Source organism: Choristoneura fumiferana, chromosome 4 (assembly GCF_025370935.1).
Source record: "Choristoneura fumiferana chromosome 4, NRCan_CFum_1, whole genome shotgun sequence".
In the NCBI taxonomy this organism is placed as follows: domain Eukaryota; kingdom Metazoa; phylum Arthropoda; class Insecta; order Lepidoptera; family Tortricidae; genus Choristoneura; species Choristoneura fumiferana.
In genome coordinates this window covers 8,585,524-8,603,337 of record NC_133475.1, presented here as the reverse complement: position 1 = coordinate 8,603,337, position 17,814 = coordinate 8,585,524, and the positions used below count along the sequence as shown (strand labels likewise).

Here is a 17,814-nt window from a genome sequence, read left to right as displayed (position 1 = left end):
AACAATGAAAACGGAAACGTAGATTTTAAAAACTTAAATCGTAAAATTTGGACTGACTGGGGCCAAGCAAATATACCTACAAGCTTTTCTGGGGGTTTTCAGAAAACAATGTACCCGTTTTGCCTCAATGAGGCCTATCGCGTATGAATTCGCCACTAGAGGCGCTAGTGTAGCGTGAGGTCTCCGAAATGTCAAATCTCATAGTTTTTGGGTGAGCTACGCGGGTTTATTTATAATTAGAATAATTTTGTGAATATTTTGCAATATTTGGAATTAATTATGGCAAATATGCGTTCCGGGGCAATGAATGTCTGTGTTTTGAGACAGTTTTGTCTTTCGGAAACCTTTGTCCTCCCTTTTTTCCGAACAAAACGGGGACTATGCAACACTGTGGCATGCTCGATATTTTTATGGTACGGTTTGAAGGTGTATTAAATATGATTTTAATCTAAACTTTGTTTTCACGCCCGTAATAACAGACTTTGAAAGCCATACTTAAAAACCTCACGCAACAGTGCGCCATCTAGTGAGACAAAAAACGATAGCCCTCATTATCCTTAATTTTCCATACAAAACTTATTAGTCAGTTTTGTGACGGTTCATACAACATGTATGGTTTACTGCGTCACAAAACTGACAATTAAAATTGGGACACTTATTTTTTATTGCTTAAATCGATAGTGCTCGTAATTCTGAGTAGAAATAATCCAAAATTTGTTAGGTTTAAAAAAAAATACAGGGTAAGTACACTTTTTTCTGAAAATGCCCTTCTTCTCGTTTGACTGTAGATAGTTAAAAGTTTTAAGAAGAATACACCTAGGAGTGTATTTACGTTGTTCTTTAGCGACGTCTAACGGCACTAAATTAAATAATAACATGAGAAATTAACGTGTGAAGCTTCCACACTAATGAAGCAATTATAATTCAACGTTTAAAGCAACTAAAAACAACATAAAAATGCCGTTTAATCCTAAAAAAGCTGAGGCTTAGACCACACAAGATGCTCTTGGTTCTCTAAATATTTTTAAGTTTGTTCTTTCACTTATGCGCTACAGTAATCATGTAAAATTTACTGCTGGGCTAAAAATATGGACTAGAGAGGCCGCAAAACTGGACCTCAAAGAAGACAAATGACCAAAAACTGAAAATCTTCACAAAAACGTATTTATTAAATTTACAATAAAAAAGAGCCTTTAACATGCTCAGGGTGCATTATCTAGCTGATCGCAGAATTATTGGAGCTGGAGGAAAATGTCGTGGGCCGTGTGTTAGACAGGTTGCGTTACATTATATTCAACTAGCTAGACTTTACCCACAGACAGCACACAGGTAATTTCACATGCGGCTTCACAGGTAAATGTACCTACATACTTTTTAAGGTGTTCATCATAACATTTATCGCGATAAAGAGTTTGAGTTTGCACGTGTTAACAGTTAGATCCGGCCGTTAGATTTAAATTCCGGGATTTTTCTAAATTTTCACGGGAATTCCTGAAAATTGCATCGTATTTTTCATTAACATTGCACTTAAAATACCCACGGCAAATTTGTGGTCTCTAATTTTACTATTTTAGTGGTTGAAATTGTGACTAACATTACAGTCTTGTACCTAATCTGAGGGCAATACATGCTCTCTCGAACTTATAATCGCCTTTCTTAGGTTCACCGGAATTAGCCAAACACACGGGCATTATACGAAGAACATTAATTATCTCGCCGTTTCAAGCAAAACTATACTTCGGTGGATGTTCAATAAAAAATCCTGTGTACGATCTTACATATTGTGCTACCTCATTGAGAATCTAAATGCTAAATGCTGCATCGCTAACAGCTAACCAAACATAAATACCACGGATAACTGTCTGGCAGGTAAGTCCCAGGCATCCCCATTGTCTCGGGCCATGGGAAGCGCGTAACCCATCACTTGTATGGGAAGGTGAACTTGTTATACTTATTGACTATCATAACTGCGAAGGGGTCTGGGGTTACTATTTCTTAATAAAGTGATGGCACGACTTGACACTTATAATTGGGAATCGAAAAGCCCTAGGCCAATGTAAAGTTGTACGTATGGCTACTGTTAAAAGCGACTTTGATAGATACTTTGTTATGGTCTTCCTTATTCTACTAGTAGTGTCTTGGAATCAGGACAGTATAGCATCTAAAAAATCTGAAATTCCTGTAAATGAAAAAAAAAAGTTTTTTCATATTATTACTTGTAATTTTAACTAGGATTATGGTAGGTAAGCCTAATAAACACGGGCAAATAAGTAAGTTTAGCAACGTTCACACTTCGCTTATAAAAAAAATGTACAGAGCTTTATTAAGTAGTTTTACACCTGATGGTATACAATCACCGTAACTCAGGATCATGTGAACCAACCACCCGGGATCAGTGTTGCCATCTCCTAGAAACTCGAATCGCTACTCAAAATCAAAAGTCGCTAGAAAGTCGCTAAAATTAATTCCACCAGGAGCGAGCGGAAGCAGGATTTTGTCTGGGAGAGACACAAGAGGCCACTTGGTGGTCGGAAAGGTACACGAAAGGTAGGTATTCGAAAAAAAAAACAACTTAAATTAGAAGATTTCCGAATTTACTGCAAAAAAAAACGATGTCTTGACTTGATTTTTTTTTAATAGCTAAAGCTAGAGCATAAACGAATGGAGCTTTAATTAAACAAAGTTTGAATTTGGTGCGCAAGCGCGTTTGTTGCTTTCTGTATAGATCTCTTGGCACTGTATAATTTTGTGTCGAGTTGACAAAAAATGTATCCATTATTGGTCCTACCAAAAGTTGCCAGATAAGTCGCTAAACCATTTTTGTCGTCAAAACTTTTTTTTGGTCGGGATCGCTGGCCCATTGCTGACCTTTAAAGGAATTAGATATTCTTTTGTTCAAGGACCCGATTGTCACATTTTACACTACACAAGTTTTCACAGCGAACATTAGCGTTTTTCTGTCGCATTGCAAATCAGGCGTTCATTAACAACCTCGCATCGATCTCTATCAAAAAATAGACGATAAAAACGGTGCGCGCGCACTTTTTTACGATTCAGTGCACTTTTGAGGAGCGATACGTATCAGGTCCGAAAAGCCTCACTTCTATTCAAATGTCTAAACTAATTTAGACTTAACGCGTAAGCCAATTAAGCTTATATTAAAACAATAGCCTTGATGTGTAGATAAGCCCTTACGAAAAGCTGCCGTTATGATTAGCATGATGATAGATTATAGTTTGTTCATCTAATTTGTTTTGTACAGCTTGCATAACAATAATAGTTTACTAGTTGCTTAATATTTAGAGTACGGTCTAACGCAACAAAATCAAAATATAACCGTATCAATTTATTTTTTACATTACTGCATCGAATTCCTATGTAATAAAGTTTTCGTTTGCAATCTTACATCCATTGTGATTCGTGGCATCAATAGAACAATTTAGGGTAACAATCTTTATTAATTTAATGTCTTTTTAATTGATTTATTGCGGTATCCAGTAAAACAATTAATCGTTACTTGTACTTTCGACGTTCTTTTACAGTTAAGATGTCATTACGGCCTTGGAAAATGGGAACGTGTATCTTCATTTCCTAAAGTACTTTCCGAGTTGCAGTACGAGTAAAATAAGAAATGTCAATGAGAATAGGATCCACTTCACTTCAGTTCAGTTTACACGCCAGAACGTAGGCTGCGGACGTATTTGCTGCGACATTGAGCACCGACCTTTAACTTTTTAAAATTGACACACGTGTGCACCAACGCTAAACAGCCTGAACGATCATCACTACGATACGATCAGTGATCAGTCAGTGCCTCGAGCCGCTGAAAGAAAGTCGCGTTCGCGCCGTAATCAAAAATTTGCCAAGTTACGCGTTTCTTATCTGTGATTGCTTTTCAAAAGTACACAGATAACATCAAGTGACGTTTCTTGTTTATTTTGTGGAATGCCGATAGCAGTGTGGATAATGTAAAAAAAACTTTGGTTTGTGGTTGCGGTTGATGTTGTAAGGTATTTTACTGCAATATTAATCTACGATCTTGCTATCAAATAACTATGTTGCTACTTTGTACCTTTGAAACGATATTTTCTTCGGAATCTAGCTAATCGTTAAAAAAGAAAACTTGTTTTTCTTTCTGCGAAGGGTATCCACTTCGCTTAATCTCCAAGAAAAATACATATTCAAAAGGTTTGTTGAAAGCCTTATTTCAATAAAATATTGCCTTGATTCTAAAATTTATAAATTAATCGTATTAGTTAGTCAAATAAGACGCCAGTTTTAAGAATAACTGGACTCCAGTAAAGTAAACGAGACATTAAAAATAAATTTGTAGCGTATCACGTGATAAAGCACTTTAATGTAAGGATTATACACACAACGGATACGATGTTAGAAGTTATAACTCAATTAAAATCTTTAATGTATCCTTACTGCGCGTAATGACTCGAAGTAAACTTTAAGCATGTCAGGCACATTTATTACAGGAAACTAGCCGTCGACTATTAAGTCGTCGACATAGATTGACCCTATCGTAGTCTCGATCGCTTGGAAACACCCCGCTAAACCAGTTTTTCTTTTGCAGACACAAATGAAACCACAATGCAGAGTGCAAGAGAGTCAAGCAGGCAGAGACGCTGCAACAAGCGCCGCAACTCTAGAAAGAAATCTCTTTCGCCGTCCGACCTGAAATGCGTGAGAGACTCGAAATTTGACAGCAAACGTTCGCTCTCAGAAGGCGCGAAAGTGAAGCATCGAAAGAGCAACATCCGAAGGACTTTGACGCATCCATTTACTTGTGCCGATGGTATCCAGGATGTGACAATGATTGGTGTGTTTAATCGTGAAGTGAAGGTCCCAGTGCCAGAAAGTGACGAGTCTAATATCCCTCCGACCAGTAGTGATAGGGACACGGAGGATGACGCGCGAGTGATAAAGTCCGTGATTAACAGATCAAGGTGGGATTCGGGGAGTGAGATGGACTCATTAGTGTCTACTGTAGTGAGGAGAGCCTCGGCCCGACGACGCAGGACGCCAGCAAACCCAGGTGAGCTTGAAACTACGCAGGAGTATGTCTGAAATTCTTCAATACATCGTTTTTTAATGTGTGGCGGGTTTTCTGTTTGATAATTTTCAGTTACATTATTTTCTGCATAACTCGTTTTATGTAGGTATGTTTAGAAATCAAACGAACAATAATGATGTATTTTTTGAAAGAGCTTCTTACTTAATAATAATATTATGTACTTATAACATTTACTGCAAGCAAATACTGATCGTTAACTATAATTTACACCACCAATAAGGTGTCTAAGTAATAGAAAAATCTCACAAACTATCATTAAATTCATGAAATCAAGCTCTTCATTGCATAGACCAATTATCCAATACTTAGGCAAGTAGCATTAACTTCAATGACTTTTGGATGTCTATCAGCCTTTGCCAAAGGGGTCATGGTTATTTTTCTTACGCTCTTGCTACCCATAGATGTGGCTACATGGTTCCAGTCAGCTTATAACCTTAGTATTATAACCACAAATTGTAAGCCTTATGCCTAACCGCAATTCTCATGTGGCCATATCACAAACGCTTCACAGAGAAAAGGCTATTTCTACATTAAATTTAGCTGGTTTTTTTTTCATTATTATCAACAACTTTTTAAGGCGCGATTGATAGGAACAGGATGTAAATAATGAGACTACACATAACTGTAAACGTACCCAATGAAATGTATTTAATAACCTCGAAACTTACAGTCTTCCTTCATAACTGCACACTTAGTCTTGTGCTCTTAACATTTTTAACGAGATATTTCATCTCTCATTGGTATTTACAATCCAAACAGGAAAAGCAACACAATCGCGCATGAACATTCATATTACGCTACCCAAACCTGTTACATAATCACATTTACCTAGTAAAGTAAACTACAGCTTTCCTGCAATCCATAAAGACAAGACAATGCCTCGCTGAATACGTAAACCTGAGTAAATAGAGTTGTATAAACTGGTAAGCAGGGTTACCAGATTAACAAAATTTCCTGATTTTTCAATAATTTTCCAGTCATTGTTTTGTCTCGTTCATCTTGCACTTTTTAATAAAAATCCGGATTGTTGCAGTTTTGTCAGTTTTTAGGTTCCGTAGTCAACTAGGAACCCTTATAGTTTCGCCATGTCTGTCTGTCTGTCTGTCCGTCCGCGGCTAAGCTCAGAGACCGTATATGTATATTCATGCCAAAATCAGTCACGCCGACAGATTTTTTTTTTGGTAGGTACCTCCCATAGACGTAGTGGGCGTGGGGGTGTTTTTTTTTCTCGACTAACCCTACAGTATGGGGTATCGTAAGATAGGTCAACCATTGGGGGGTTGCTAAGAAGATTTTTCGATTCAGTGATCTGTTTGCAAAATATTCAACTTTAAAGTGCAAATTTTATTTCATTAGAATTGAGCGCGCAAAATGTACTGTTGGGTGGAAAATTAAAAAAAAATCAGGATGGTAGTAAGTAAGTATATCAAATTTACAAGGAAAATTAGAACGGCTAAGATTGCTTGAGAATTATTAGTACCTAGTGTTTAAGAGTAAATAGCAGCCTAAGGTACAAAATATACCTATACTTGGAAGATTCCGTATACAATACGAAATCCTTAGAATGATTTTTTCATAATGGCTACGGATCCCTATTTTGAGCGTGTCCGATACGCTCTTGGCCGGGTGTTTTTAAATTGGTTAAAAAAGACGCCGAATGCCTTACAAGTCCACATTAAAAAAAATAAAGCGAAGCTATTTTTGGGAATAGCGAATATACCGATATAAAAGAGAGGGCGAACATTTTGAAAAATGTTAAAAAAAATGAACTAAGTACCGTTTTCGCGCTCACCGGTTGGCACCACTGTACACAAAGGTCCTGCCTGCAGATAGTGGTTAGTTTGTTAACGGGCGTGAAAACAAAATTTACATTTAAATCATATTTAATACCTTAAAAACGTACCATAAAAATATCGAGCATGCCAAAGTGTTGCAAAATTGCAGGTATTGCAAAATATTCACAAAATTATTCTAATTATAAATAAACCCATAGCTTACCCAAAAACAGTGACATTTGACATTTCGGAGACCTCTCGCTACACTAGCGCCTCTAGCGGCGAATTCATACGCGATAGCCCTCATTCCTTGTAATTTGGCAATGGTAACCCTAGGTAGGTACAGTAGTTATGTTTGTTAATGCATACAGACTGTATCATTCGGCCTTCAGTTACATATTCGTTTCAAGACGTTATTAATAAGTACGTAATTTTTTATTGCTTTCACATTGTGAAAAAAAAAAACTTACGTTAGGTTAAACTTTTAGACAGGTATCTTGCTGAGAACAACCTAAACTCATTCCTTCCCCTCAAGACCCGCAAACAACAAACAGTAGTGACATCTGTTGATCATTTTTGAAACCAAAGGTTTCGGTTAATACGTAAATGTAGTATACGTCCATTCGTCATCAATCCACAACTTCAGCCATTATAAATATGCTAAAACATGTTTAGCTATTGCAATGCAATGCCATCTAATATACAGTAACAGAAACACTTTGCACGGTCGCTGACGACGACTAAGTTAACTACGTGATATCGCAGTTCAGACCACATTCGATAGATGGCGTTTTAATCAATAAGACGCCGAGTAACAACCATTATACTGCAACAAAATATCAATATTTCTTGCGGATTGAGTATATTATGTACTGCAAAAACTATTTAATTGTATTGTATCTGAATAAGTAAATAAGTAATCACTTTTATTATTAATCTTTATTTTTAGCTATTTTGTAGTAAGGTTGTGTAGGTATTGGCCTGGCCAAATAACTATTATTTTAATGATCGGCGTTTTTCAATACGGTTGTTAGTATTACCTTGTATGGTGTGATTGATTAAGTTAGCTTATTTGTTTTGCAAGCGGCCAATTTAATGTTTTGTAGGCATTAAGTTAATATTACGACATGTCCTTGTGAAGAAATACCTAAATAATTTTCTAATTTCAACATGTACATAGTCCGACATTTATGACTTGTGGTGCGTTCGTTACTTAACTTTTAAAGCTCTATTTAGATCGTGTGATTCAGGGCTTGTTAACGTTACCAAATTCACACTATAAGTAACGTTAAATGCTAGTACCGGTATTAAAATTTAACGTTAATTGATAACTTAACATTATTTAACGTTACCGAATTACCGTTATTTTTACCGGTAAATTTACTTTACATTGTAGGGCTTGTTAACGTTACCCAATTCACATTATTATAACGATACCGAAGTAACACTATCGGTAATTTTGCTATGCTACGATGTTGCCAATTTAGCGCGTGCATACTCGCTCGATAAATAAGGATAATCTAAAATTTGTTACCCAGCTTACCGGTAAATAGTAATATAAATACCGTTAAATGATTTAACGATACTTTTGTAACATTAATTTAATGAATAGCTGATAACGTTACCATTTTTTTTACCGGTAAAATGTTGTATAAGTAACGGTAAATCGTTTAACGTTAATTATCATTTAACGTTAAATCGGTTTGACAGTTGGTAACGTTACCACTTTTTAACGGTATTTAAAGCCCTGGTGTGATTTCAGAATAAAATAGTGTAGCGAATGTTATTGATCGAATTTTCTCTTATCGATGTTATTTTTGATTAAGTTTTTTTTACTTCCATTGTCCGATATACTAGGCTCTATAGGTTTTGTTAAATAGCCTTCAAATTAACCAACTAATAGTTCTTAATAATATAGATGGCGTTACTGGTGTCTTTAACGGCAATACCTTTAAATGAGCAATTCTTGCATATACATATTATATATATTTCGGGGATCTCGGAAACGGCTCCGACGATTTCGTGTGAATGTAGGGGTTTTTGGGGATGAAAAATCGATTTAGCTTGGTCTTATCTCTGGGAAAACGCTTGTTATCGAGTTTTAGCCCGAGCGGAGCTCGGTCGCCCAGGTACTAAATCTGCTAAGTAAACGTTTTTTATGCGGTAGTTTTTATGATATATATTTATTGCTAATCATTGATATCTTTACATTGAGCTTGTTTGTAAGATGTAGTAATGAACATACTGCGCCTTTTCCATATAAGGCAGAGTCTAGTTTATTACTTCCTTATTCATTAGGAAAACAAACACAAGTACAGAGTTCCACATCTCATTTTTTGCTTTTGAAATATACATATATTTGTTATTTTATTATTTACAAAGTACGGGAGCTTTTTAAGGTTTATCGCTTAAGTACCTACCCAGCCAAGGCTTAAATTCAAAACACGCGTTTGCCCAGAGCTAAAACCAAGCTACTAGTAGATCGATTGGTCACCTCACCCCCGAAAGAGTAGGTACATATCAAATTTCATCGAAATCATTAAAACCGTTTCCGATATACACGGAATAAAAAAATATACAATAATGACTTGTTCTAAGCTATTATGTTAGATCTACGAGTAGATATATTGATATAGATTGATACAGTTATATTGAAATAGTTTTTTAAATGGTATTGAGGGCATGTTTTTCTACTTTAGTACCTAATTTATCTTGATTTAATTTAAATGGAAACCATGCTAATTTTAAACGTTAAATCCCGATAATCTCATGCAGCCCGGGCTCGAACCCACGACCTCTGCTTGAGAGGCCCTAAGTCAAACCACTGGGCTACCATTACTTATTTGTAACTAAACACATACAGAATTACAGAACTGAAATCAACCTGTTACAATTAAAACACTGGGCAGGTACGACTTTTCTTTTTATTATGAAACCCTTAATAGCCCTGCTGTCATTCTCATTCATATGTACGTAGGGAAATCATCTCACATAAAATTTCCATATAACCATGAGTTTCACTGATGGAAAGTGAAATTAAACCTTGTGAAAATGTGGAAATATTCATCCGACTTGTGATATCTAGTAATTTGCGTAGTATAAAAATATACCAGTGTGTGTGATCTCGCTTATATAATATTAGTATTTAAGTATAAGTAGTAATAAGTGTATTAGTATAAGTATAATTTTGTCACTGAAAATTAACAATGGGGAATGTTTGAAAAATTTAGAAACGCTTGAAACTTTTTATGTCGATAGGAATAACCTTTCTAATTAACAGAAAAAAATATCAGACTTAAAAGTACGTTAAAGTAAGTTGTAGTAGTTATTGGTACTTAAAAGTAGCACCAATTAATTAAAAAAAATGAAAGAGTTTTCTTTACCGCCAAATTACAACAGTCCGGTCGGTTACGTGTTGTTCCATAGTCCAGAATTAAAACCATTAAAAAATAATCTATGTGTCTTAGACTCGATCGTTTTGACAGGCTCTTTACCGGCTCGGATAATACCGGCATGGAAATACTGACCCTGTTTTTCATCTACACACCCATAGAAGCTCATGACAGGTATTCGGGCCGGTAAAGAGTTACACCTAGTCACCAGTCAAAACGAACGAGTCAAAGACACATAAATTATTTTTCAATGGTTTTTATTCTGGACTATGGAACAACCCGTAACCGACCGGACGGACTGTCGTAATTTGGCGGTAAAGAAAACTCTTTGATTTTTTAAAATTAAAAGTCTTAGCAGTTATTAATCCGTCTTATAAACTTCATGATACTTCATTAAAGTACCGATAAACAACGATGGAAATCAGAATCCACGTAGTACATTACGTTAAAACCTTTTTCTTACATTTCCTGCATTAAGCATACGTCATTCCGTCCCGGAAATTGAAGCAAAACCACATCCATTAAAATCAGCTTGTGGTTTTCATCTCCTCTTAATTAATAGTGCCAGAAAGAGACAAGTCGTGCGAAGGTGGACGCCGTTGAAGTCTTTTGTATTACGACTGGTTTGAGTTTAGTTTCAAACAGGAAAAGATGTTTAAATGAAGAATTTAAGCCGTTTTTAGAAGGGTGTCATTCGTAATTAAGACGGCCAATTAGAGATTTACTAAACTGTCCTATCATGGAGTCTTCCGTAGTACTTTTTGTAAATTGTATTTGGGCAAATGTTTATACAGAAACACTGACCAGAGTCGAGGCATGATTCATTTTTCAAACTAGATTTTGCAACCTTAGAACACTACCTACGTTGTTAAACTCAAACAGCAAATAAATTGGATCGTCTGAATAAAGACTAAATCTTATTACGATATTACATTTAGATCCTATCATTACAACTCGTGTTTTAAATCTTTTTATCACACACTCAACGCTTGTTAAGTAATTCGATTTCACGACCTCCAACCAGCAAGGTTTTATCTCCACGGCAAAAAATAAACTATTGTAATAAAAATCATTATTAATTTTTTTGCGACTTTATAACGAGCTCAGTCACGGTATGAGACTCAAATTATTATGTACAGAACAGTTAATGTTAATATCGCCTTAGTAATGTAAGTTAAGGGGTACTACAGTTATCGTCAAGTTACGTGGTAGTGTGTAGGTGTCACCTCCTACGACTGGGCACAAACAAAAGAACGACGACGGTTTCCAAACCAGAACGTGTTCCATATACAAAAGTTCTTTAAGTTCGCTGTTTGGTCTAGTTCGCCAGTGCAAGTTCATTGTTCGTTGCACGATCCAAGATCAACAAGCCCTAAACGCCAGGCGCTTATGGTTTTTTGTGGCGATGTTTGGTTCGACGCAGCACCGTTTTTGTGGAGTCGTTACTGGTCGGTTACGTCATTTCGGTTTTCTAGTGCGTTTTGTTGTTGGCGTTGTTCGAGTGAGACACGATGTTGGTTACTGACTGTCGATGTCGATAATCGAATCGTCATTCAATATTACGCTATACCTAGAAAAGATACAGATACAGATAGATGCTCGTCCTAGATATTCTGCATGGAAGGTACTGATGAATCATACATTGTTTAACAACTACTTTTGCACGTCTTGTGGACTAATCAAACAATAACATACTTAGTTCGTACTTCGTACGTAAATTGTCTGCACTCTTATCGTACTACTTTTGTTCTCAATACAAACTTAAACAATAGGTACTTAAACAGTAAACATGCTTATTGGTACTAGTAATTGTATGCTCCACTGCAATTTTAATATCGACAATATTGCTAATTAGTTCACTTAAATGCTTGGGTTACCTGTCCTCTCCCAGAGGCACAAATTTGTGCCCAAATTCCTTTGATCCTGTTATCCTGGGAGATGACAGATTATAATACGAGTACAATACAATACAATACAATACTATTACTCTTTATGGTTATGTAATTATATGTAACTAAAAACGCAAAAAATGCCTGCCTGCCTCCATGCCTGAACAAAGCCACTGCGCAAGCGCTGCTGCTTGCCGGTTTTATCTATTCTTATAGAATTTTAATTGGTAGATTGTCTGTGGCAGGTTTACGAGTATACTCTGTTGATTTTTGATCCGCTGTTTCTTCTATTATAAATTAAGATTTTATTTCATGCTAATTAATTTATTTTATTTATCAAAGAATTTCCATATACAAAACTACAGCGCCCCTAGAACTTGTAACGATTCTCGCCAACGTTTACAAAATATCGACAAACCCCAATCATCGAGCTATCGAGCGCGGCCCTTCCCTAGTGCGCTCGGCGAACGCAACAGTCGGCCGGCCGGCTCCCTGCGCACATCCGTTTAGCGCTGCCCCGCGCACGAACCGACAGCCATTTTCAAAATTCAAACACGTTCCATTTTCAAAAAAACTCTCTTGAAATAAAAACAATCGGTGATTTCAACTTAAATGCTTAGTGAATGGCCAGTGTTTTAGTGATATTTTTTTTTGTGAATCGTGAAGTTTAACCGAAAGGAAACCTTTCAGGAAGCCGTATTGGGAATTTTTAACACCCTAAAAGTAAGTAATTGGATATGACTAAGCGAGGTTGTGTGTGTAATACGATTCTTAGAGTTAAGCCCTTTAGGCCCTAAGTCATTTAAGTACCACGTTTATAGGAAGCCCTAACAATGAGTTTTATAAGTGTAACTAAGCCATTTATTCAAGTTCGGTGAATGCGAAATAACAACGGAGTTTCTTTGTTCTGATATTGGTCTAACCTAACATAAGTGTGTTCTAGCTTAGCTATCTGTTGGTTGTGTTAATCTAGTACTTACTATAATTCCTCTCCCAGCGATTCTATATAGTTCCTATCTTGTGTTTTAAGTTTCATATTTATTAAAACAATATGTTAGATAGAAGAAAAGAAAATCCTATGTTTTTAGTTGGGTACAGACGGTTGTCATAATCATAGGTATAATTAATGAATGAACTTCAATTCAATTCACCGCGGGTGAGCAAAGTATTTAATTGTTTCAGTTCATCAGTTGTCATACTTAATCATAATTGTCATGTGACGTATTAGTGCACTCTAGGTGCTACCTGACAGAGTCATCACATATGTCTCGTTTTTGTCATTCAGAGTCCAATTCCGATGTTAGTTCGAACCATAACAAAAAAAATCGTGTGAAAATTGCAAAGTAGTAAAAATACGTAAGTATGAAGGTAAATCCGTACTAAGGGAACTATAAATGCTAGCATTCTAGGACTGCAACCATGAGCACGTATAAAATAACACAGCTTGAAAAAAAAATGGGGATAATTTTAAACGCAATTTAGTCATAACTACTGAACTGTTACAAAATTAACATAACCTAACCTAAACCAATTGTGTACCTTAAGTTTTCTGGGTTGGTCCATATAGTATTTTTATCGATAGTAGCCTTATAATGTAGCTCAGTTCTGTCATTTTTATTTTCACTTGCCGTTTTTTTTTTCGAAAAATAAATTGAAACTTTATTTCGGCCAACCACACGATTGGTGAGATTAATTGGTTTGGTGCTTGCTCTGTTCGTTCGGTCTACTATTGATAAAAAACATAATATGGACCATCCCAGAAAACTTAAGGTACCCAATTTAAGACACGATCCAAAAAGTTCTAATGAATAGGGCTGAAAGTTATACTAAGTATATAGGCTCGCAGCTTCTTTGGCGTTATTAATTAGACCTAGCATTTTTGATTTGCCAATTGAAATTACGCCATCTCGCTGAAATTCCCGTGGGAATCCCCAAAAATTACGTCGTGATCTTTATTGACGTTGCGTAGAAAACACCCCGCTAAATTTCAAGTCTAATCCTAAACCTAGCCTTGGAATATCATGATAAAATAAAGCCTGTCTGTTATTCTATAGATCCAGCTATCTGCACACCAAATTTCATCAAAATCAGTCCAACCGTTTTAGTGAACGCATAATACTCACAAACTTTCGCATTTATGATAGGTATTAGTGGGATGAAAATACCATTATGTTATGTATGTATTTGGTCTATATATTTTTAAACTGTATTTATTTTAACACTCCCAAATGTCCTTGTATTTGGTTGTATGGGTCGGGCGGGCCGGGTCATAGATCTTAAAGTTTAAACTGTCCTAAAGCCGAGTTTAGACTTGCAAGAAAAATCGTGCAAGTTGCATTACATTGCGGCGCTCGATTGTCCACTACAAACTCGTTGGCTTTACGGCCCCGCAATGCAATGCAACTTGCACGATTTTTCTTGCAAGTCTAAACTCGGCATAACGTTTGACCCGTACTTTCTTAGTCAGTCGACTTGAATAGCGAGATCGTGCCGACTTTGTGACCCAATACCTTATCGCCATTGTTATTCTGATTTATTGTTAGGCTAGTCCAGTGCTTTCCAAACTGTTAAGAATGAAAAAATATTTTTGACAAGAATCCTCTAATGTATACACAGGTGTATTAAATTTTTTATGTGTAATCCGGAGACACGTTAGTGCCCCCGCCAAGACGAGCTAAAAAGAAGACTGAGCACTACCTAACTTTTCTGAAAATATTTCGTCTCATTTTTAAACCCTCATAGCTTCGTACTCGATAGGTAACACCAGAGAGCCCAACTTTAAGGGGGTGCAGGGTGCAGGTCTGTATACAGAACTAGCAAAACCAGGATATCCTATACATATTGTAACATATACATACATATTGTAATATATACATTTGGTATAGAGCCTAGGATTTACAAACAAAGAATAGAAAAATTAAGAAATCTTTTACATTCACCCTCACAAGCTTCATTTATTTTTGTAAGGTTTAGATTTATCTATTTTTTGTTTGTGCTCAACCTTGTCCGCGTAATAAATTTTAAGATTCGGGAAGTATAATTTTTTTAGTTCTTAAGTCTGCACCCCCATTAGTAGGGGTCGGAGAGGGCTTAGGGCCTAGGCCCTGACTTTAATGACCTTGATTTTAAAAGTTTTTATTATTGCATGTCCTAAGATTGAAGACCTGTGTCATAATATCCTACCGTAAATACTCGGTAAGTCCATCGAACCGTCTGGGCGATATGGTAAGAAATTAAGTTTATGTTTTCAATATGATTTACAATGTGATTGCAAAAACGTATTTACGATAAGCATCGGGACAAGAAAATGTTAAGTGTGGTAAGTGGTGTGAACACTAGATTATCTCTTGAGTCACACTAAGTATAAAGCACTTCAAATATAGGCCTAATCAGATAATATTTTCAAGATGTGAGAAAGTTGACTTTTATGACGAATTTGCCTCCTAAATAAAACCTCTTGGAATATAAGTATTTACATCTACATATTTAGAATCCCTGCGTCTCCTTGTTTAAGAGAATAACTAAGTTTGCAAGGCGTAAACATTGATAACCAAAGATAAGAAAATAATCGCACAGAATACATAAATGAGCGTTTGTTTTTTTCATCGTACGTATCGGGCGATACGAAGGGGGAATTTAAACATAGTTTATTGTAGACAGTGCTAAATTACACTTTCTGCTAAATAATTTTTATATATTTTTTCGTAAATATGCCGACAATTTCGAATTGAATTACAAGACTAAAAAAAATTAAAAGAAGTGTGTCGACCGATATACGGTGTAAGAAAATATCACTACTATAGATATAATTTCTTATCTCTTGAACTCACGTGACCTAACTACCGACAAGCCAGAATTCGTATCGTCAAACTTAGCTTTCCCGTTACTATTTCGACGTAGATTTAAATTTAATTAACACAAAATTGCGTAAATCGGAAACGCAGCAAAAAAAACCGTCTTTAATTGGTACATTTTCTGTTATTGCAACGCTGTTGGTACACAAACCCCATCGGATAGAACTATCGGAAGCATCGGAGCATAATACGCAACGCACCTGTCCGTGCCATGCTAGCTGGATCAATGAAATTGGAAAGCTTATCTTAATCTTGTAGGATGTAGGCCGTTTATAGCGTATCTGTTTACAAATCGGGCTCTTGTGTCTTTGTCTTCAAAGAGAAACATCTACTTTTTTAATCCTTCATCATTAGCGTACTTACAGCAGCAACAGCATACAGTTGTTCCTTGCATTTCATCCTAATCTTGTCATCTTTGGGGAGCAGGCGGTCTCCTACCTCCGGCTGGTTTACCTTTACAATAACTAGAGAATCTATCTTCTTTTAATTCTCAGCTTATAGCCCCGCTCGACCTCCAACCAATTTAGTGTTCACGTTTCTACTGACTATCGCCTATATTATAATTGTCTCTCTCATCTTCGTCTGCAGTCGTCTCAGTCTCACCTTCGTCGTGATTGATTACGCTCTTTTATTTTCACGTTCGCAATTCACGTGGTGCTTTCTTCAATCTAAGTTTTTGTCTTACCACTACCGGCCGTATGAACGATGGAACTGCCCAAAAACTTAATGTCCGTTGACTTTTTTATTTTATTTATCCACTTGTTTCTTCCGAACACTTTTTTTAGGGTAGAGTTCCCTTACCCTTCTGTGGCGATACAATTGTTCGCTATTTCCGGTTTCAAAAGGGTGAGTTGGGTACCTGTCCTGTCTGATTAAAAGTGAGTCGTGTCGAAGAAGTATAGCAACAAAAAAAGAATTATTTAGTTTTATATCTAGGTATCTAATTTAAAAAAACAATTTTTAAATGTGTATAAGCGCATCACTTCAAAACGGCTGCAGTTACATATTTGGCCGACTCCTTTTTTGTGTAATCAGGATTCAGGACAGTTTCAGAAAATTTGGTATTATTTGCTTCATGTGTACGCACCCGTGCTAAACCGGGGCGGTAGCTAGTTTAAAGTAATAGTAAAATAGAACGAACAATGTAAAAACCTGCGGGCTTCGAGATGTATATGTATGAACATCTAACTGTTATAGAAAATTGCGTCCATAGGTAATATGAGGGTCAGTAATGAAGTTCAAACCATGACTTTGAGCATAGCGAGCGTGATAACAAAGTCGTTTTCTGGTCAAAATAATGACTGAACGTGCATGCAGGTTACTGACCTGCGCTGGGCATTAGTGGGACATCTTCGTACCGTACGTAGTTTATAATGATTATTTTTCTGTCTGTGCAAATCAATTCTGTAAGTCGGCTTTTTTATACTGCGAGCACTTTCGAAAATACCATAATTTTTAAGAAAAATGCGCCACATATAAGTAGAGTCATTCACGATGACGCGTGCCGTGGCGCGTTTTCGTGGATGGCACTAGGTATAGAACGTAACAGATTATATTTAAACAAAAATAGTACATTACTGCAGAGGCCATGCATGAAGTAAGGGATTGATGGACGAGTTCTGGGTAGACGGCCGTATCGTAGACGAAGCCGGATAAAACGAGTCCAGCAATCCCTGTTATGGCGGAGGTTTGTATAGTGCTTTTCTCAAACAATATGAGGAAATACTTCATTCATCCATCAATCCATCCATCGTATCGCATCGCAATATCGCAAATGCTTACAGAGTAGTGGTGTTTGGCTGTTTGTAATTTTTCATCGCT

General features: G+C 36.4%; 1 protein-coding gene across 3 annotated transcripts in view; it reads left to right on the top strand.

Annotated features, from left to right (window-relative positions):
* Nucleotides 1–17,814, top strand: part of btsz (bitesize) — a 113,665-nt gene that overhangs the window by 29,037 nt on the left and 66,814 nt on the right. Inside the window, exons 1-2 of one of the 3 annotated variants that reach the window (XM_074086800.1) lie at nt 3,706–4,010; nt 4,583–5,044. In XM_074086800.1, coding sequence (XP_073942901.1) covers nt 4,600–5,044 — 445 coding nt within the window. In that variant the 5' untranslated portion in view covers nt 3,706–4,010; nt 4,583–4,599. Of the gene's footprint in view, nt 1–3,705; nt 4,011–4,582; nt 5,045–12,626; nt 12,863–17,814 lie in introns of those variants that run through there. The other 2 variants (XM_074086799.1, XM_074086801.1) reach the window with 2 other exon arrangements.